Below are 22,400 nucleotides of genomic sequence, written 5' to 3'. Positions count from 1 at the left end.
TTTCAGTTAGTAGTTCACTTATCTAAATACTTTTGACATGTTTGTATTATTGAGGATCCACTATACTGCAATCCTACAATTTTATAGCAAGGCCTCAGCATTAAAATATATTTTGACACATGTACAACTGTAACATGGCTTCAGACATGCGTTTCACAATACTACCTTGAGAATTGCACATGTGTGGCATTCTGTTTGTTACCCTGTAACACTGATTGCCACCCATACAGTAGTAGTCACTCTCTGTATGTGTACTCTGACTGACTGATATTTATTATACTGCATACATTCATTCACACAGTATAAAGGGTGGATACTTAACACTGGTGGGGGTTACAAAGTTACAAAAAATAAAAACGAAACATGCATGTAATTGATCTCATTTCTTTCCTTTTCCTTTCTTAGTCTTTGTACAGTTGGAACGATAACGCTTGTTGTTGAACCATGTGGTGACCTGTTTAATGGTGATGTTACAATGTTTAGCAAGATCTTCTTTCTGCTTCTTGTTTGGATAAGGTCTCTCACTATGCTCCTCAAACCATTGATCCAGTATACTATCAGTATCCAGTGGCTTTCTGTCAGTTTGTAGCTTTCTTCCCTTTGCTGGAGACTTTTTATGCAGGCTTTTTCTCCCATGTTCTGTTGCAGAACTATTATTCATTTGTGGACTCTTACTCCTGCAAGCTCTGGAATTTATGCTTGTGTTGGGTCTTGCAGGAGATTTCACTCTTAGCCTGAAGATACTTTGAACAGTTTCTTCTTTGAGTCGCTTTCTGGCGGCATCATAATGTCCCCTGATCTGAGCATCTTTGAAACAGTCATCAATGGAGTTTAGTGATGATCCTGCTTGGCTTCCATCAGGCAGGTTATCAGCTAGTGACCTCCTCTCTGCTGTATCAATTTCTGTTAACTTGCTTGTGTAAAATTGGAAGAGATCAGACAACTACATGTGGAGTGAAGAGTATTGTAACTAACTTTACACTGTAGCTATGAGCTTGCACAGTTTATTTGTTAGTGGTCTGGTTGATTTCACATAAATACTCTTATAAAATATTGTTGTATCTATATATGGTTCAATTTATCGACTCACTTTGCTGGAGTATTCAGACGAAGTAGGCTCTTCATTATTCCACGCTGAGGCTAAAAATTCATCTATCTCTTCAGCTGTGGTAGGAACATTGTTGCGGTCCACACCCGCTGGGACAGTGATATGTACTGGAGACGAGAGGGAAGGGGATAATAGCAATTGAGGAGAAGACCTTCTCGCTCCCACAGGGTCAAGTAATGACAGAGTTTCTGGAGACAGGAGTGCTACACGGGACGCTGTGGGTGATTTTTGCACCAAAGGAGAGTTTGAGGGAGATAGCCCCGCAAACGGAGACTTTCCCGGGGAGAAAAATTGAAGTGGTGACTTACAGGAAGACAGTAAGTCGAGAAGAGATTTCTCAGGAGTTTTGGGGGAGAAATTCCACCGTAGATCGTAAGGAAAAGGGGAGACGTCATCGTAGAACCACGAGGAGGCGTGGCTCTCAGGAGGTGTGTTTAGTGGTGTATTACGGCTATTGTTTAGTGGAGTCGTGCCTCGAGAATTAGAATTTCCGTTAGGAGAACGGCGTCCTTTCCCAGTGGAGCTCATTTAACCTGATGGACGCCCGATTGCTATGTAACGAGGCACGCATGCGTCACATAGCATCCATACGTCATCTTACGCATTACAGACAATGAAAGTTAGAAAAATTGAAAAAAAGATGACAAAATATTTTGATGTATTCATTTCTTTGTTGCCTTTCCTTTTCCCTTTCCCGTCTTAGTCTTGGTACAGTTGGAGCGATATCGTTTATTGTTGAACCATGTGGACAACTGGTTAATGGTCATGTTACAACGTCTTGCAAGATCTTGCTTTTCCTTCTTGTTTGGATAAGGTCTGTTGCCGTGTTCATCAAACCATTTGTTTAGTATACTGATAGCATCAGTATCCAAAGGTTTCTTTTCAGCAGGTGTCTTTTGGGGCAATTTCTTAGCCTTATTTGGACTCTTTCCCTTCCTTTGTGGACTTGCTTCATCATCAGAAATTTGCTTGTGCTTTGTGGCAGAGGATTTTGCTTGTAGTTTCAAAATGGATGAAGTAATCTCTTCCTTCAGTTTTTTCTTAACGTCAGCATAGTTGGACCGTATTATGGCACCCATGATGGAGTAGTTGTTTGATGATCTGCCAGCACCTCTGCTTGAAGTAGGGAGGCACTGACATTGAGCAAGCATCTCCATCTCCTTTCTGTCTATCTGTGTCATTTTGCTGGTGTAAATGCTGTGCAGTTCAGAAAGCTACAGAAAAACACCATGATACAATGGTAATATACTCCACACATCTGTATGGCATTGAAGACATAATATTATTTCTACAGTTAATCCTACTAATGATTGTACTATTAAAGTAAATAATCTAATAGAGCAATCAACTATTGAGGTGACATGCTCTCAAGGACGTTTGTTTATAGCAACAGATCAGTTCTCTTGTGCTCACTTTTCTAGAATATTCAGACGAAACTGGAGCGTCATCTACCCATGCCGCACTCAGAAACACGTCCATTTCTTCTATTGTTGTAGGGATGGCCATCTGGTCCACGCCATGCGGGGTCAGAAAGTTGGGCGGTGACGGAGGTAGAAAAGGAGACTTCCAATTTGGTGACAGGCGCAAGTTATATGTGAAAGAAGGCTGTGTACGCCAAGGTGAATTACTCTTAGGTACTGTGGACAATTGGTAGCAAATGGCAGGTGTTTTGGGTGGTGTGATTTGCCCCCTTAATCGTGGAGGTGTATTCCGGTTACCACCAGACCGTAGGCCCCTTCTTGGGGAACAATGTCTCTTAGGCGAACCCATTTTCGGTCAAACTGGACGCTATCATGAACACGCATGCGCAATTACAATTTATTTTATTACGCAATCGTTATATAAAAATTTTATTAGCAAAACTTCATGTGCAATATGTAAGTAATGAACCGTGTACCATCATCCACCCCATATCACAACACACCACCAGAACCAATCATCACTGCCACACCTAAACAGAAAGGTAATATAATCAGGTGTACCTAATAAACATACACCTATTGCTAGTCACAAATACTCTAATAGAGCAGTCGGCATACTAAAGACCTACTGACCTTGATAGTACTGTCTACTGCTCCTGAGAAGAGCCTCCCCCGGGACACAGTGAGACAAGACACACTGCCTTCATGTCTTATTAGAGTCTGTACACAACGCATGTGCTCTATATTCCAGACCTGTAGAAACATATTAACACTATATATAGTAGCACTTTACACAAACTTAATCTTTCTGAACTGTCATTGCAAAAATGTGATAGTGTTATTTAATAACTAAGTGACCAGCCCAACCCACTAAATAAAGCAATTTGAATAGATGGGTTCCATATGATGTGGGTGAATAACATTTCATTGAGTGCTGAAAAGGCCATTTCAATATAGCAGCCAGACAGTTCCACATATATTTCATAATCTGATTGAGGCATGATCCCTGTAGTAACTACATTAATGAGGTTTCACAATACAATCTTGTCTTTTGTTGCCACATGTCAAACATGCACACATACCCTGAGTGTCTTGTCATAAGAGGCACTAACTAATCGGATATTTCCTGGTGTTTCTATCACTGTTAATCCATACACTGTACCCACATGACCTGCCAGTACACACACAACACAAAATTGTAACACTAGTAGTACAATAATATCACTGGTTTAGCAATCATATTTTTGGTGTGTGTTCTATTAGAGTTAACATTGATGATTGTTCTATTAGAGTATTTATATGTGAAGTCAATAATAATAATGACTCACTCACTATTAATTAAAGAACATTCATCAGACAAGGAAATGAAGTCACACATACCACAATCATTTAACGACAATAGTTACAACACCATATCAATACATCATGTAAAAAAAAAAACTGATAGTGTACGCACCTTCAAGTGTCCCAACTGGTTGGAGGTTCTCCACTTTCCATACCTGTGACACCACACACAGACTAACAAACACTCAACACTACTCTCTCACTGACATTGATGTTGTTCTCATAAGTGCCACAGATGATGTACTGGTTAGTGACAGCGAGAGAGTAGACACTACCTCCATGAGGCTCCATTATGTGGACACATTCAAATGAATTGAGGTCCCAAATCTGTGGGAAAGATGGATGTACGTATCTTACACACAACACTGTTTCTACTCTAAATGAATGCTATACACAGTGTCTGTGTAACTGCTAGTTACAGGAGTACATAATCAACAGAAGATGTAACACAGCATCACAGGACCGGAGAAATAAAGTACGAGTATAAAAAAAATTAGAAATTTTAAGTTTGATTAGGGATCATTTTAAAAAAAGTAGGGAAACACACTACACCTGCAAATATACTAGTGAACATTTAATCAACACTTCAGTCTAGATGACTGAATTAGGGATTAAATGTTCACTAGTATATCTGCAGGTGTAGGTGACCTCCATTGTTTACCTACTTTTTTCTATGATCCCTAATTAAATTTAAATTCTTAATTTTGTTTGTTTACTTTTTTGTGATTATTATGACTGGTGAACCCGCACATACCACATCAAAAGAAAGGATGGCACCAGAGTTAATGTTTTTGTCTGAACACACACCCCAGCTATTAGTTATTGACTCAAAAGTGAAATGGCCATTACGCTTTGCTTTCAGCTATGTTTAGCCCATTACGCTGTGATACAAACAAAGAACAGCATGAGAAGCACCTCTGCAATCAATCCAGCCACCACAAAATTTATGGATGATTCACACGCCCCCAACTATCAATTACTGACTCAAAAGTCAAGTGAACATCATGCTTCGCTTTCACCTATTTTCAGCCCGTTACACAACATTACAAACGAAGAACACCCCCTGCAATCAACCCAATCACCATGAAAATATGGACCATTTCCATACAGGAAGCCATCCATCATGCTACCACAAATTGACACCTTGGACTGTCAGCAAAAAAGAAATAGAAGTGTACATTTTATGTACTGCGGTATTCCAAAAGGCACATCTACAGACAAAGCGACATCGAAGAGTGAAAAAATCAAGCCCATAGCCTGAGCCATTATCGAGTAACACTTGTCAGGCAGGCAGTTGGTCGGTCAGTCAGTCGGTCAGTCAATCAGTCAGTAGAAAATTCCGTTGAATAGGTTTAAAAAATATTTTTGTAGCTATCTATTGGAGGCATTTAAGGCACTTTTGGATACCAAGAGTTCATAATATATATACTGAGGAGAGTATCCTACTCTCATATACCCGGGTGTATCGTGAAGTTATGGTGTAACGACAAGATGTTGTGGTTTGTGATGTACAAGCAACTGTAAAAGTGCACGAATCGTTAGCACCATTTCACACTCCCAATGCTTATTCACGAATGGCCTAGCAATAAACGCCTATGAAGCGGTCTTAACCCATGAAGGAACGATTGTAGTTCAGTGAGAAATGCTTAGAACTGGAGTTAATGTAGTTGCTAGCGACGTTGTTAGGCACGCGTTCAATCGATACCATAATGACATCATTAATTATACAAAGAAAAACGGGTGAACTCAGAAGTGCTATGTCATAACTTCACGATACACCCTTCTACAGGGGTATATGAGAGTAAGATACTCTCCTCAGTATATATATTATGAACTTTGGTTATACCTATATACTGCCAAGGTGTCAGGATGGTATTGTGAAGCTGGTTTTTGGGTGATTTTTGGCTAGAAACACCCAAGCCCTAATATACAGTACTACTACTATACACTAGGTACATACATTCCATGCACAACTATATATTGCAATACAAACAATACCTTGATGGTCTTGTAGGAGCCAGAGTAGAGGAAGTTGCCACAAGCCTTTAAGGCTCTCACCCAGTGGTTCTCTCCATGTAAATCTGATACCAGTTTGTGAGTAAGCAAATCCCATACCTACCATAGTAACACACACTATCTTATACACTTCATTACAAATATACATAATTGAATTTGCATAATATGGACACAGTGGGACCAACTAAGTGTCCTTATCTTCTAGGCAAATTTATGTAGTAAGGGATACTTATAACTACACTGTGTCTGGGTTCTCAAGTGTCTATATTAACAGGTTTCACAGTGGCTACTCATTGTACCTTAATGGATTTTAGTGATCCACTGAAGAGAAGGTTTCCAGAACAGGCGAGGGTACAGACATGATTGTCATGAGCCTTAATAGTGTCCACCACCTCAAGTGTCTTGATGTTCCATACCTTGATGGTCTGGTCTGCCGAGCCACTGTACATGTTGTCACTGTGAGGAGGGGAAGACAGAGAAAAAGCAATCCAGGCAAGAGAGATTCACACAAAATAGCATGTATAGTCACCCACAGAGGGAGATGGGGTGGAAGTTACACACATAGGTGACATGGAGACACACACCCTTACCCATGATTACACAATGCAAGAACAGTGCTCTCATGGCCAGTAAGTGTTTTGACACATTTAAATGATTGAGCAACATCCCACACCTACATGAAGGCACATGGAAAACATTCCAAAAAACCAACTACCGTAAATCAGGAAAACTTGCTGTCAAATATATTGTCATTTGTTAACCTGACAAAACTTATCACAATTCACCATCCATAAGGAAAAGGGAAATTGGTTGGGGTATAATGCACTAGAATATTTACTTAACTTCAGCACAATAAGCAACCACCAGCTTGGGCTGTGATCCCCCAGTAGGTCCACAGTGTGCTAATGTTCTTTGTTGGCTAGCGAGTAACATACATTTCTCTCTTTGAACATACAGCCTTCCTTGCCATTATTTCACTTCTAGCTACACTATTTTAAAATTTGTCGTAACAAGTTTCTGTCATTTAACAAAATGATGAAAATAGGCAACTTCAAGCTGAATAGTTTAATGTTGACATTTTCCTGACTTACGGTAGGTAATTAACAAAACAAACTATCACTTATGTCATGTCTCTGTACCTTAATAGTGTTGTCTGAAGAGCCGCTGAATAAAAATTCTCCAGCTAAAACAAGTGCCCATATGGGACCCTACATAAACACAGACACAAGATGCTACTTTCATAATAGAAACATTTGGTGGGTAGTGTAGCGGCGTAGCCCCCACAATTAGCCTAATCATGTACTTTTTCATAAAAGTATAAAACTTTCCACATAAATAGTATTCCTCATGACATGTATTTTTTGATGCAGTGCCATCACAGATTTGACCTTTGGTGACCTTTGTGGCCACTTTTTCACAGAAATTTGGCCATTTTCCCTGAGGCACTAATTGACATGTTAAACCATGGTACCAAAGTAAAGGTCTTGTTGAACAAAACAACTTGGTTTTTATTTGTGACCATCTCAGCGAAAATCGTCTAGTTCATACAACTTATGAATTTCTTTTTATCTTCTCAGCATTATCTGCATTGTTCAAGGAATGGTTCACCAAAGTTTCAGTCGATTATGGTGAGTAGTTTTGGAATTACAGCACTAGACAGTAGGAAGAGCAAGGAAATCGATTTGTACAGTGACTTTATACTAAAAATAAACTACAGGTGCTTACATTCGCAGCCATAACTTCCGTTTGGATTAGTCTACAGAGTTGAGATTTGGCTTACAATGTTCACCATGGATTGGCAGATCAACCAAGGTCTAGTTTTCGCCCAGCAGTTACTTGCGCATAGGTGTATGAAGGCAGTTTTATAAAAAAACGGCAACGATTTTGTTTACGTCTACCGCATTGTAAACAAACACATGTGACACGCAAACCATTGGGGCTACAGGAAGATTTTCTAACTCCCCATGAGTAGGCGAATAAGATGGTGTATAGGTTTGAGTCTTGAGTAATGGCTCGATTAAAACTTGCGTAAAATTTTCTTTGTAACACATGTAATTTCACCAATTTTTAAAAATTTAGTTTTTCTCAAAACACATGCTTGTGTGAACTAGACGGGTTTTCGCTGAGACAGTCACATTTAAAGTTGATAGGTACATAATTCCATTATGAACGCTTTTATTGGCTGCAAAATTCTTTGAGTTAACTGCTCTTGGGGTATAAATTACCTAAGGGGAGGTAAATTTTCTCAAAATTCATGGGTAATATAATGATCATAGCTTTGGAATGAAATCACCTGTTACCTTCAAATAAAAACTAAGATTCAACAAGATCTTTATTTTGGTACCATGTTTTAACAAGTTAATTAATGCCTCCAGGATATAAAGACAGAAATGATTAAATTTCTGGACAAAAATAGCCGTAAAGGTCACCAAAGCTCAAATCTGCGATGACACTATATCAAAAGTTTATGTCATGAGGAGTACTACTAATGTGGAAAGTTTCATGCTTTTATGAAAAAGTGCACGAATTTTGCGTCATGCCGCTATACTAGAGGGAGAAAACATTGGTGAATTTGGTGGATGGAGTGTTTAAAATATAACTCTTTCAAACTATTTTTTAACTGAATACAATTTCACCAATATCCTGCATGTCAATATTTCCTCCCAATATCTATATATGTACATGGAAATACAAAACCCAGTATACCAATAGTGCTTACGTCATGGCCAACAAAAGTTCCTTTGCAGCGGTACAGATGCTGATTATCTAAGGCTGTTGAAGGAGGCAAGATGAATGTTACGATATGTACTGTGGAGTGACTTACTGCCTGTAACACCAAGTTGATCTTGAAGCAGACGTAACTCATTCTGTAAGGAGTGAAATACTTCATTAATTACTGCTTGTGAACACAACTGCACACGCGGCCATGCACACACACACACACACACACAAACACACAAACACACACACACACACAAACACACACACACCAGCACAAAGCTAATTCCTTGACTGGCCTCCTCCACATCTTGCTGGACATTAGACTGAATGTTCTCAAAGCTCCCTACCAATGCAGTACACATATAAACTATACACACAACACACACCTACACACCTAGTCTGTCAACTGTAGCCTTATCCATCATGTCCACTTTGTCAGACAACTGAGCTAACATTGACCTCAGGAACTCTATCTCCTACAAGAATATAACAACATGTAACTTACCAAGCTATAGCCAAATGGGGTGGTCATATTAGGTGTGACCCTTAATAGAGCACTCTCACCTAGATAATCAGGACACTTGTAATTGTATTATGACGGTCTCTGATATCAGGCAACTCTCCAAACAAGGACGCTTAGACTCTATTTAGGCTGTTTTGGGTGGGTAATAAATCTCATATACTCCACCTTGTTTTCTAATATACTCCATGCCTTCAGGTACAATATACCATATGCTCAAAATCTAGATTATATTTCGTGAGATTCGCTGCATGTAACACTGGTATTTCCTTTACTACAACCAATATTACAGCAGTTAGTAGCTCTAAATACAATTATACTAATAAATAGAGAGAAAGTCCAATATCTGGCACGCATGCGTGTCCAACCCACTTTTTCTTTTTGCTGCACACGCGTTGGTAGCTCAAGAAATGGCATCTGAAAGCCACGAGGATAGACCTAACCCGGAAGAAGGAATAGCCGATGGAGAGGCAGTAGAACGCGATAGGAGAGTCGCTGAGCTATTGGACAACAAGGTCCTACGCAACTTACTAATCCAAAGGCTAGAAGACGGCGGCCACGTGGCGAAGAAACTTGCCTAAGAACTCCCAGTCGGCGGCACCTGGCCACAATTTAACGGCCAATTCCCCTGTTTTCCCTTCCCTTCACCATTCTGGGGACCTTCTTATTCGCCCATGATCGCTGCAACGAACAACTCTCCACTTCAAACCGCTGGTTCCACAAGTGTGTCGGGCCAACCTGGTTCCTCAAGTGCGCAGGGCCAGGATGCGGAAAGAGACGAAGAGAGCGGCGTGGATGATGAGGACATCCTTTACCTACTCGAGGAAGGAGAGTCACTGGAATTGGTGGAGTTTGACCCTACGGTCAAGAGTGACAAAGCGTGGGAAGCCGGCGACATAATCAACACCTTCCTCGCTAAACACTTCACAAGGGTCCTAGACCAGAAGGAGATCAAGAACATAATGGAAGATTTCCCAAAGCCAAATTGCACGGCCCTGCAGACTCCCAAATTAGATGAGGAGGTTAAGAGATTAATACAACAAGCAGGAAAGGACCCCCACTTTGGGACTGAAAAGGCCCTGTACAAGGTCCAGGACCAGATACTGAACCTGGCAGGACCACTCACCTGCCTATGGTCAGACTTACTTAGCCAGAGGACTAAGATCTCAACAGAGCAGGTGGTCTTGCTTATCCAGCGGGTCCTGATCCTCCTGGGAAGTGCATCGCACTCGATCACCCAGGAAAGACAGAGAGTAGCCTGGGCCCGTGTGAATCCGACAAGCTCACTGCCTGTGGAAAAGCAAGAACAGCAAGAGAAGGAAACTACTCTCTTCAATGGAGGCTTCTTAGAGAAGGTCACGAAACGGATGGAGCAAGATAAGGCTTTGGCAAAGGTTGCAGGTGACAGGCATGGCAAACAACCAACAAGCAAGCGTCACCGCCCTGATCGCGACCCCAACGACCTCCGCCGTTTTTTGGAGAAGGGCGCCCCTGCGAAGTACGGCGGCAGGAATCAGATGCGCCCAAAGCCATACAACCGTCCAAAGCCGTATCACCGTTCCAAGCCCCCCAAGCCACATCCAGGGAGGAAGAACAAGAATCCGGGTCAGCAGTGACTCAAGTGACAGTAAATATATGCACAAATACTGTAACCTACTTAAACAATGTATCAATTATCCCTGTTTCCGGTATATCCAGCCTCCCCCCTGCGGGCCGTCTGCCATATTGCCTATACAATTGGTTCAACATAACGGCAGACCAATGGGTGTTGGAAGTGGTCAGGGGTTACAAACTGGAGCTGACATCAACTCCCAACTCAGGAAGCCCCGCCCAGGGTCATAGAGTCCAAGAGAGCTCATCTAATCTCAGAGGAAGTGCAGAAATTGCTGGCCAAGGGGGCACTAAAGATAGTCTCCCCTTGTCACGATCAGTTCCTCAGCAGGATCTTCGTGGTTCCAAAGAAGGATGGCTCCCACAGGCCAGTAATCAACCTGAGACCGCTGAACCGGTTCATGCAGAACATCCATTTCAAAATGGAGAACCTGGGCATGATGAGGGACCTACTGAGGAGAAACAACTGGTTGGCTTCAATAGATCTCAAAGATGCTTACCTCTCAGTTACAGTGTGGGAAGGCCACCGAAGATACCTCCGCTTTACATGGCAGGACACCATGTACGAGTTCCAGTCTCTTCCCTTCGGGCTGTGCAGTGCTCCCAGAGTTTTTACCAAACTCTTGAAGCCGGTGCTGGCACGACTACGACAACAAGGAGCACGTGTCATAATGTATCTGGACGACATGTTGCTGATGGCTCAATCCAGGGAGGAGTTGGAAAGACAACTAGAGCAAATTATATCACTGCTGAAGGGTTTAGGCTTTGTGGTCAACAGGAAGAAATCCCACTTACACCCTACCCAATCAATACAATTTCTGGGCTTTCTAATCAATTCTCAGGAGATGTCAATCAAGCTGACCGAAGAGAAAGTGGCCCAGATAACCATGGCATGCAGGAGAGCGAAACAAATGGGATCACTCTCAATCCGCCAACTGGCCAGGTTAATAGGGAGAATGACAGCGACCATACCAGCAATATACCCCGCACCTCTGTGGTACCGGGAATTACAACGCCTGAAGAATCAGGCACTACAGACATCTCAGTCATTCGAGGCAACGGTCCAGATAAGTCACGAGGCGTCCCTCGAATTGGAATGGTGGGCCACTGGAACGAATCTACTGAAGGGGAAGCCGATCCAGATGCAGAAGCCCGACCTAATTATAGAGACCGATGCCTCGATGCTGGGATGGGGAGCAGTCTGCGGCGGTGTGAGGACGGGTGGCCTGTGATCACAAGTAGAGAGGAGGAACCACATCAACGTCCTGGAGCTCCTTGCTGCCACTTTTGCCGTGAAGGCATTTGCCAAGGACACTCAAAATGCTCATATCTTGCTAAAGATGGACAACACCACTGCTGTATGCTACGTAAATCGGATGGGAGGAACCCACTCCACAGTGCTGAGCAACTTGGCGGTTCATCTATGGCAATGGTGTCGGGAGAGGAATGTGTCACTAGCGGCAGAACATCTCCCAGGAATAGACAACTGTATAGCAGACGAGGAATCCAGAACGACACAATCCACAGCAGAATGACAGCTACAGCCAGCAACCTTCCAGCTAATCATGCAAGCTCTTGGCACGTGCAACGTGGATCTCTTTGCGACACGCCTCAACACACAGCTGGAGAAATTTGTGAGCTGGAGGCCAGATCCAGAGGCAATAGGATCAGATGCACTGCAACTGACCTGGACCGATCTGATGGGGTATGCTTTTCCCCCATTTTGCCTGATCGGGAGATGCCTCAGGAAGGTGAGAGGACAAGGCGTCACTGATATTGATAGCACCAGTCTGGAGAACCCAGCCATGGTACCCAGCACTGCTGGAGCTACTGATAGACTTTCCCCTGCTTCTTCCAGCAGATCCAGTGCTTCTGACAGACCCATTCGGCGAGCCCCACCCACTGATAGTGGCAGGACAACTTCAACTAGCCGCCTGGAAGCTATCAGGAATAGACAGCTTGCAGAAGGAATTTCAGAAGAAGCTTCCAAGCTGTTGGCCTCCGGGTGGAGTAAAGGGACAAATGATACCTACCAAAGTGCCTGGAAACGATGGGACAGCTGGTGTATTGAACTGACGACAGATCCGTTTTCGTGCTCTGTGAAACACTTCTTAGAGTTTCTTACAGGCCTATTCAAGGAAGGGCTGAAATACAGAACAATAAACACCATCAGATCAGCCGTATCAATGACTCATGACAATATTGAAGGAATCCCCATGGGCAAACATCCATTAGTCTCACGACTGATGAGGGGAATTCACAATTTATGCCCACCACAGCCAAGGTACGTGACCACTTGGGATGTGGATATAGTGGTGGAATATTTCAAATCCATGGGTCAGAATAATGCATTACCCTTGAAGCAGTTAAGCCAAAAGCTTGCACTATTAATGACTCTGGTTGAGGCCAGCAGAGTGTCAGAACTTCAAGCCCTAGACTTGAGGTATCGTTTCTATCGACCAGAAGGAGTGGTTTTTCAGTTACCAACTTTAGGCAAGAAGAGGGTTGCAGGAGCGCCCCCTAAGGAGGTTATGTTTGGGGCCTTCCCAGAAGATAGTCGCCTGTGTGTTGTGAAATGTCTACGGCAATATGAGGAAGCCACAGCACAGTATAGGGAAATGGAGCCCAGCAACCCACAACCTGTGTTTCTATCTTACATCAAACTACACAGACCCGTAACGTCACAACAGATCGCTAACTGGCTGAAGGAAATTCTAGAGAGAGCAGGAGTCGACACTTCAATCTTTAAAGCCCACTCAGTTAGAGGAGCCTCTAGTACAGCGGCCTCAGAGAAAGGAGTTCTTATCGGAGACATTCTCCGTACAGCAGACTGGAGTACAGACTCTACATTTAGAAGGTTCTACTATCGTCCCACACATCAGAACAACTATGCTCAAGCTGTACTTCAGCCACGTTATAATTAACGACAGAACATTGGACTTAGTGCCATACTCGTAATCAATGGGTTTTATTCCCACATGTTATATGTCGTTGGTAATATTTGTTAATGGACTTTGTGCCATACTGTATTTGTTGGTTTATGGATTTTACGCCATTTATAATGGACTTTGTGCCATATTATATATGAGGCCACCACCTTTCCGAACAGATAGTACTCACTGAGTAACGGTAGTTATTCCGTAAGTTAGTGCTATACTTGTATGCATATACGATTCGCTGCACAGGTTGTATGCTTTAAAGTCTACCAGTGTTACATGCAGCGAATCTCACGAAATATAATTGATGATTTGAAGAGGGCCCGAAGGGCCTGAAGTTAAATCAAGATTATATGAGTGAGATGAGCAAATGTAACACTGGCCCAACCCAACAAACTATACTAACCCATCCCGTGTCATTTGCTCTATAGGGTACTACTACTGGAGCAGCAAAAATCTCAAGTGGGTTGGACACGCATGCGTGCCGGATATTGGACTTTCTCCCTATTTATTAGTATAATTGTATTTAGAGCTACTAACTGCTGTAATATTGGTTGTAGTAAAGGAAATACCAGTGTTACATTTGCTCATCTCACTCATATAATCTTGAATTAACTTCAGGCCCTCGTCAAATCGTCAATTTATCCAATCGCTATGCATTGTTCACGTACAGTGATTCAACGAGTGCTATTATTTTGTACCGTGAGGACGCATAGTTGCCATGGTGTTAGTATTATCGCAAGAAAACCAGCCACTTTTTGCCAAGCCTACAGCAGAAACAGCCGTGGATGAGGTAAGTAATCTGAGTGTAATGTGAAATAGAGTCTAAAGCAGTTATACGGGCACAATGTGGAGTCTATGAAATTTATAAACCCTCAGGCCCTTAGTAACACCCTCGCTTCACTCGTGTGCTACAGCCCAGGCCTTCGGGTTTATAAATTTCATAGACTCCACATTGTGCCCATATAACTATTATTTAACATGGTCCCAGAATAGAGGTACAGACTGCCAATCAAATTTCCACAAACTGGCCATCACTACTGACAGGGGAAGTGTATTGCAGCAGCTACAACTCCCAGTTATTATATTAATGGTTTACAACATAGTTGTGTCTACTAGCTAGCCATTTAGGTGCATTATTCACTAGGGTTGGGCGATATACAGGTATGACGATATACAGGTATGACGATATTATAGCTGGCAATAACCATTACTGCCATGTTTTTGAAAAACCACCATACCAGTATAAACAATTATTGGAGTATCATAGTGAGAATACAGCTGCAACTACACACTTACACGTGTTAACAACACCATATTGTACTTGTCAATCAGTATTACAACCTCCTTGTACTAACAAGCAAGCCTAACCCATGCACTACTACAAGAAGGGATCCACTAATTATTAGAATCACTAATTATTAGAATCACTAATTATTGAATACACTAATTATTAGGATACAGCACTTCTGTGATGTGGGATAAAAATTCTGGCTTCACATTAGTAAGCCTTAGTAAATTATCTGCTAGCTATATACATAGATACAAACTAGCTATCTCTCCTTCAAAATTTATATGCACTCCATACTCTATATATAAGTTTTTCCAAACTCCTAGCTGGTATGAAACAAAGTTCACCCATGCAAATATACTGTGTAAACAGTTTTGAGTGTACTTGCTATAGTTCATTTCAAAATCGTGATAATAAGCTCCACAATAACCTTGGGAGGAAATTTTCAATATCGCCCAACCCTATTATTCACTATAACAACTACTCAGGTGATTCCACCAGCTTACACAGTGGAGAACTATCAGACTAATGGCTGGCTGGCTGGTGATACCAGGATGTGGTAATAAGGTAAGAAGGATAGCAAAAATGTCCAGAATAGTACAGATTTAGTCCGTTTCACAAGTAACAACTCCAAGCAGTACTATATACTCCTACTGGCACCAACAAAATAAATTTCAGAAATTAAAAATATTGTGGAAATTCATTTACACACACACACAGACCGTATAACATATTCACAACTCAATAATCTGTGTAATTTGGTGTCAATTTGGTTATACAATTCTAACTGTCCACACTACTAAATTCACTTTAAAATGATACACTCCTACTAGACTGATAGGCACCAGATACAATCTGATTATTTGATACAATCCATTTGTGTACAATCCATACCAAACCTGTTTCTTTTACTATTCGTTTATAGAGACTTCAACAGCATTCTATTAAATAATTGAATGCATCAGTGTGGAAATGCAATGGTCATAGATTTGCCCATAAATACAGAAAGAGTTGGTAATTAGATGTACCAGATCCATGTCTTAAGAAATTTAAAGTCTTTGATGGTTTTTCAGACACTGCTCGTTCAAATTGAGGAAATTCTCTTTATGCAAACCTAACTGATGCTACAGCACTCTTCCCTGCCCTTGTATGAATGTGGACACATTTCAGCTAAGTGTCCAGGCATCTTGCAATATAAATGGAACAATAGACATACGTTCTGATTAATAAGATGTCCACATGTGCCCATGGTTCCCATACACACAATATGGCATAGAAAATAACCTCATCTTTCTTCTTCAGTTCATCTTGTAGTTGTTGTATATGATCGTCAGTGCGACCGAGGAATCCTTTCAACTGTTCATAACTACAAGTCTCCAAGTGAGCTGATAGTTCATCATGACTGCCCTCAAATGTGCAACTGAACAAAAATAATAATAAGACATGTGACACAGCAACATGCTACTGTACCAAACACACATAGGCAATCACTACCACACAATCACTACCACACAATCACTACCACACACTTGTTTGTGCATACACAAGCAATGTATAAACATCTAGTACACATGCACAATATCAAGACAGACATACGGACAGACACTCGTACACTATATTACACACACACAAACTCACTTATACTTCTTGTGAGGACATCTAACTCTGTAACACTTTGTTAAATGTTCTTGTAAGTCCTATTGAAAGCAAGAGATATACCATCTATAGAATGTAAGCCACATTTATTATATAGCAGAAGCTGTGTGTAGCATGGTAACTCAAGTTTAATGTCTGGTTGTGCCCAGTTGCTGTTGTTTTTTTTTTAGCAAAAAAAATTTACTCACGTTGCTCCAGTCTACCCAGCTGTTTAAATGGGGACCTGTACTAACACCAACAGGTACCTAAGCAAATCCCAACTGTCCATGTCTCGTACAGCAGGTGAAGGTCCAGGAGGGACTTTGGGTACCCACACCTTCACCTGTGTGACATGGTAGTCCTGCCCCAGGAGGATTTGCCTACACTGACTCACAGCACCTGAGTAGCATATAAGTGTTCCAGCATGGTAGCTAAAGTTTGTGTGTGCATGCATGCATCTTGCTCTTTATGTAGTGCATGTGGCAAGTGGTGGTGATGAACATGTACATGTTAGTGCATACGGTATATTACCTTTTTGAGTAGTACAGGACATTTGGAGCTGTTAGGACACTGTACTGGAGTATAGTCACATTTCTCTTCATGTTCACTAGGGGGTGGGGCTATCAATGATGCAACTACAACAACCAAATACTCACTGTCGATTGGCTAGTTTGATAATCACTGGACAACCTGGTACAAGAGACTCATAACAAATGAACAAAGCAGTCACCTTCCCTACCAGATGGGTTCACTTCGTAAACTCCTGAATTATCTGGTTTGGGCCGACACCCATAGCAACAGTGTATGGATAACTCCCCCACCTGATCTGCAACCTGGCAACAACCAATAAAATGGCAGCCTTAGCAACTACCATGACAGTTTCTTACAGCAATGTTAGCAACCACAAGTGAGAGTTGTGTATTATCAAGAGGACAAAAACCTGTAAAAGGAAGGAAATGTATTGATCCAGTTAAAAATGTAGGAACAGCTATCTTACCATGTTTGGACGAGATGACACATGACCGGCAGAATGTGTGCTGTAATCATACAACCATTACACACATGGATGAAGTTGAATGTCAATACAATGCATAGACACAATAGTACTGTACATCGTGCTAATAACTTAACAGTATTTTCCTGCATGGCATGTCATTGATAACAATTATGACTATTGGAATAATTATGAGGGGTAATGAAAGACACGGGGAAGATTAAAATGGCTCATTAGTTGTCACACATACCAGTTGACAAATTAGCACACATCTGCACATGCAGCTCTATAACCCAAAGATGTACGATCGAATAACATTTGTGCACGCACACACAAACACACACTACAGTACTCACTCCACAGGTGGTGATGTGAGGATCACTAAACACTTTTTTACAAAGAGGGCAGTACAACTTGGGAGAGGCCTCCTCTGCCAACAACACGATCTCCTACAAAATGAATCATCACTTATCACAGACATGAGAGTGTATTATCGACCCAAAAATGTCATTTTTTATGCATTCACAACTATGTCATGTCCACACAGAATCAAACTTTTAAAATTCATGCGATATATACTTTATAAATTAGAGCAAAGTCTCTCCAGCAATCTTCAAGACACAGTATGCTGACTTTATTACTTAGCTATATTGTCTAGACACAGTTTACCCTCAGAGTAGACACTGTAGCCACCAAGCCTGGCTATGGTAAGATTACCTGAGTAACCAGTTCATTAGCAGCAGTTATGAATAATGTGAACCAGTCTGATGTGTCATCAGTTACAAACATGTTAAGCTATCAAGCTCACAGTTTAATCATTACTATACAGATTACTAGAACATGCACAGTTAACCAAAACAGTGTCTAATGTGTTAAGGTCTCCGACTTTCCTGATTAGATTATATACTATGGGATACCAGCTCAGGTAAATACAATGTCATATCCACCTCCATTGTTACCTTAGACTGGTAGCAATCCTCAGACATATGATAACTATGATGGGGTGAAAATAGTGCATTCTCTGGGCTCTAGTAGGAATTCAGGCAACAGCTCAACACATTACATCTCAAAAATAAAATTGTGTGCAATCAATAACAGTGTGCACATGGCTGAGGATGTTGAAGCATTTCACTATGGATGTTTAGTAAGCCCAAATGTGGCCCATGATAAACAATCACGACATCATACATGTATCAGTCACCTTTATTTCCTTGACAGGTGAAGATGATTGTTTGAACAAACTGTGGTTTGAACCACCGATAGTTGAAGAGTGAAGATTGATGTACTGACGAATCGACTGTGAACAAGATAAAACAACCAATAAAACCAGGACTGATTAACTACATATCTGTTAAATTAGTAAAACAGAGAAGAGTATTAAAAAAATAGGCAACAGTGGCATTCTCTTTATCTGTAAAATAAAGGAAACTATTTCAGATATCATCACCTCACTAGTAGGAAACCATTTCACAGATTTTATTTCATGACCTAATAATTATACCGATTAGCTGGTACTAAGCAACACACAATGGCAAACACTCAACTTCATGATAACATCAATTACACTATTACAAATGCATAACACAAACAACACCTTTTCTTTCTCTGAGGAGTACATGCTAGGACTATTCCAGTAACTACTGTGTGATACTGATGAAGCATTGGACTGTGTTCTCACATGACCACGATGGATGTATGGCCGCTCAACTTCATAAAACACAACAAAGAATGAAATTAATTAACACCATGAAACCCTCTCTACTAGTGGCTTACTTAGGACCATTAAAAATTGACCATCCATGGATTGAAGCAATCCACTTGGTAATTTATAATATACACCAGATTATATATTTTAATTGTATTATACAGAATGCTGTGCGTGCTGCATATGGCAAACCTAAAACACAGTAAATCCCATCTCTTTATACACACCTACCTGGTGATTGGCCTGGGAGAGCTGAGAAGGATGCACTCCTCTTAGCAACAGGTGGAGTTGCTTCATCAACCTTGTAATCCTATATTAACAACCACACCCATATCACTGTGTGCACCATGTTGTGGGCTACAGTTAAGTATTGTACCAAATATAATAAAAAATGAGAGCAAAACTATTGTTTATCCCTGCAGCATTCGAAGCCTCGCATGACCCCCTCAGCTTTTTTACCCATATAAATAAACTGTCTTTATAACGCATTGTATTTATTAAAGCAGCTAGTTTGCTCAACGCGAGTGGTGTTCGCGCCTTGTGCACAAACACCCCTTAGATACGATACATATGACACGATATGAATACGGTTGGTTGCTTACGAAATTGTTCATGTGCGAAGAAGTGGCAGGAGACTTAACTGATACACTGCTCACTGAATCGCCATCACCTCTTGCCCTAATGTCTGCCAGCACTTCCATTTACGACTAGGGAACTGTCGCAATCTTCAAACCAAACTAAATTAATTATTAACCAGTAATAACCCCTCACGTGATAAAAATATACATGTTTTTATTTCAGAATTCACAAAAATATACATATTTACAATAGAATTGGAAATATCAGATTGAAAAATTCATTGCCATACCTGTGAGAAAAATTTATTCAATACAGAAACAAGTTCTTATTAAAGGACATTACTTTAATAGTACTATCTACAGAGCCTGAGAACAGTCTTCCTCTGAACACAGCCACACTGGACACACTATTCTCATGTCGTACCAGTGTTTGTAGACATGTCATTGTGTCTAGACTCCAAACCTGTTGTGTGTAATGAAATAAAAATGGCATTCAGTTAGCAAACACACACACACACACACGCACGCACACGCACACACACCCTAAGTGTTTTATCATAGGATGCACTAACTAGCTGTACATCTGAAGGTTTCTCTATGACTGCCAAGCCATACACTGTACCAACATGACCTGTAGAAGACAAAGCAACATATAGGTCAGCATGTAAGTGAGTTACACACCTTCCAAAGTTCCAACTGGTTGCCGATTCTCCATCTTCCATACCTACAGTGCAACACTCAAGTACTGATACATCAAACTGATTTTTAGGGCTTTAATCTACATATGCAGTTGGCAAAGAAAAAATAATGATATCAACATTTTGATTTACGCAGTGTCCTGTTCAAAAATAATTTACAGGGTACCAACTATTTCACATGAACGCATTAACAGGTTTACAGAACACTAACATTTATACTATTCTCATAAGTACCACAGATGATATACTGGTCAGTGACAGCCAGAGAGTAGACACTACCTCCATGAGGCTCCAATATGTGGATACAGTCAAATGAATCAAGGTCCCAGATCTGTGGAAAGAGGACGACGGGTAAACAGTGGTGCTGAACAAGACAGAGTAGACATTTAATGTACCTTGATGGTCTTGTAGGAGCCAGAGTAGAGGAAGTTACCACAAGCCTTTAAGGCTCTCACCCAGTGGTTCTCTCCATGTAAATCTGACACCAGTTTGCGAGTATTCAAGTCCCATGCCTGAGAAAAATATGACACACCATTTTAATTATAGTGGTACATTACAAAACATTCCATGCAAGTAAAAATGTAAAATGTGCAGCTAACAAAATATACTGTATAAGCATTATCAAGACACACGGTGTCATGTGGCCAAGAAAGCTGGCGACCACACCGTGAGTATATTAACAGGAAGAAAGAAAACAGCTTTTTCATGCGTGCATAGCTCCATGGCCCCGTCTCCAAAACACACCATTTTTGCATTATAGCTGTCCCCCAGGTAGGGTATGCCACACAGCAAATTTGATTAAATTCGTAACAGCCATTTGCGAGATATGGGCATTCAAAATTTCGTTTTAATTTCTTAGTTTTTTTCTTCTTATGCCATACGGGGAGTTTCAGTTTCTTTTTGCACACTTCGCAAAAATTGCTATAAAATGCAAACGTGTACCTTGATTGCCTTGATCTTTGGCACAAATGAAGAGCGTGTAACGATGGATTCATGCACCAAGTTTGTTGTGAATCTGAGGAATAATCAAGGAGTTATGAGCATTTATTCACATTAAAAAGATCAAATTTCTGTCACAGCTACAGGGTAAATCGAGTACAGAAATAACTTGAAAATTGGTGTGTAGAAAGGCTGATCATCGTAGCAGTGCCTTTTGATAGTTTGAATAGCAATAGAGTTACAGCGGGGGACAAAGTTATAAAGCAAAAACCAAGCTAGTGTAAAATCGCGGGATTGAGATACTCTAATAGAGCAGTCACCGCGGGGTAAAAAAAGTGTGTAAAGAATGTAGGAAAAAAACAAAACTTACCAGAGTTCGAACCTGGGACCACCATACCTAACATCAGCATCCTTAACCACTGAACCACTGCTACCTTGGCTGATCACCTCCCTTAATTTCTGCTTTATAAATAAAATTTCTAGTTGAAATCTACTTATAATCAAACATTTTTGTATTTTTGTAATTTCATAGATCTACCAAAAAAAGTACTAGATTGTTCTAGAACATTCTATGTATGTTCTATTAGAAGTCCTCAAAAAAATGTGTACTCTATTAGAGTATTACAATAATATTATCAATTATTGAATTAAATCATGCAATGAAATACAATTATAAGTCTGTCTTCATTGTATCTACACATAAAAGAAGATATGTGAGTAAAAAAAACCTCAGTCAGCCATGGGCTAGTTTTTGGGGCCATATAAAGTACAAAAAGAAGTGAAATCCAAACAAAAACAGCCAAGCTGTGAAAAAATGGTGCAGCCTTAAAAAGCTTGGGTGAAAAAAGTTGTGAAATCAAAGGTGGTGGCCAAGAAATGGCTG

At 40.9% G+C, this 22,400-nt stretch overlaps 4 protein-coding genes across 8 annotated transcripts in view; all 4 read right to left on the bottom strand.

Moving 5' to 3' along the window:
* Positions 1–252: 252 nt before the first annotated feature.
* On the bottom strand, positions 253–1,766 carry LOC136251229 (uncharacterized). The gene is made up of 2 exons (XM_066043646.1): positions 1,091–1,766; positions 253–943 (listed from the first exon to the last, which is right to left on the bottom strand). The coding sequence occupies exons 1-2, from the start codon at positions 1,634–1,636 to the stop codon at positions 380–382; spliced, it is 1,110 nt and encodes a 369-aa protein (XP_065899718.1). The 5' UTR covers positions 1,637–1,766; the 3' UTR covers positions 253–379.
* Positions 1,657–2,890, bottom strand: LOC136251232 (pre-B-cell leukemia transcription factor 1-like). Its single transcript, XM_066043649.1, has 2 exons — positions 2,522–2,890; positions 1,657–2,322 (listed from the first exon to the last, which is right to left on the bottom strand). The coding sequence occupies exons 1-2, from the start codon at positions 2,876–2,878 to the stop codon at positions 1,771–1,773; spliced, it is 909 nt and encodes a 302-aa protein (XP_065899721.1). The 5' UTR covers positions 2,879–2,890; the 3' UTR covers positions 1,657–1,770.
* Positions 2,891–2,925: 35 nt separating this feature from the next.
* Positions 2,926–20,083, bottom strand: LOC136251225 (E3 ubiquitin-protein ligase TRAF7-like). Its single transcript, XM_066043639.1, has 25 exons — positions 19,905–20,083; positions 19,534–19,612; positions 19,192–19,304; positions 18,799–18,894; positions 17,954–18,046; positions 17,601–17,640; positions 17,491–17,543; positions 17,343–17,436; positions 17,260–17,293; positions 17,135–17,210; positions 16,607–16,665; positions 16,253–16,388; positions 9,005–9,086; positions 8,880–8,953; positions 8,714–8,756; positions 8,609–8,661; positions 7,029–7,097; positions 6,480–6,562; positions 6,189–6,345; positions 5,872–5,988; positions 4,081–4,200; positions 3,986–4,028; positions 3,612–3,700; positions 3,163–3,282; positions 2,926–3,059 (listed from the first exon to the last, which is right to left on the bottom strand). Exons 1-25 carry the CDS (start codon positions 20,001–20,003, stop codon positions 3,048–3,050), a joined length of 2,034 nt encoding a protein of 677 aa, XP_065899711.1. The 5' UTR covers positions 20,004–20,083; the 3' UTR covers positions 2,926–3,047.
* Positions 20,078–22,400, bottom strand: part of LOC136251227 (E3 ubiquitin-protein ligase TRAF7-like) — a 6,838-nt gene continuing 4,515 nt past the window's right edge. For all 5 annotated transcript variants that reach the window (XM_066043640.1, XM_066043644.1, XM_066043641.1 and 2 more), the window contains 6 exons: positions 20,974–21,090; positions 20,790–20,909; positions 20,562–20,604; positions 20,423–20,511; positions 20,224–20,343; positions 20,078–20,170 (listed from right to left, as the gene is read on the bottom strand). In XM_066043640.1, coding sequence (XP_065899712.1) covers positions 20,159–20,170; positions 20,224–20,343; positions 20,423–20,511; positions 20,562–20,604; positions 20,790–20,909; positions 20,974–21,090 — 501 coding nt within the window. In that variant the 3' untranslated portion in view covers positions 20,078–20,158. The remainder of the gene's footprint in view (positions 20,171–20,223; positions 20,344–20,422; positions 20,512–20,561; positions 20,605–20,789; positions 20,910–20,973; positions 21,091–22,400) is intronic.

Source organism: Dysidea avara, chromosome 3, assembly GCF_963678975.1.
Source record: "Dysidea avara chromosome 3, odDysAvar1.4, whole genome shotgun sequence".
NCBI lineage: Eukaryota > Metazoa > Porifera > Demospongiae > Dictyoceratida > Dysideidae > Dysidea > Dysidea avara.
The sequence above is the reverse complement of the archived record's forward strand: the minus strand, read 5'-3'. Positions and strand labels throughout refer to the sequence as shown.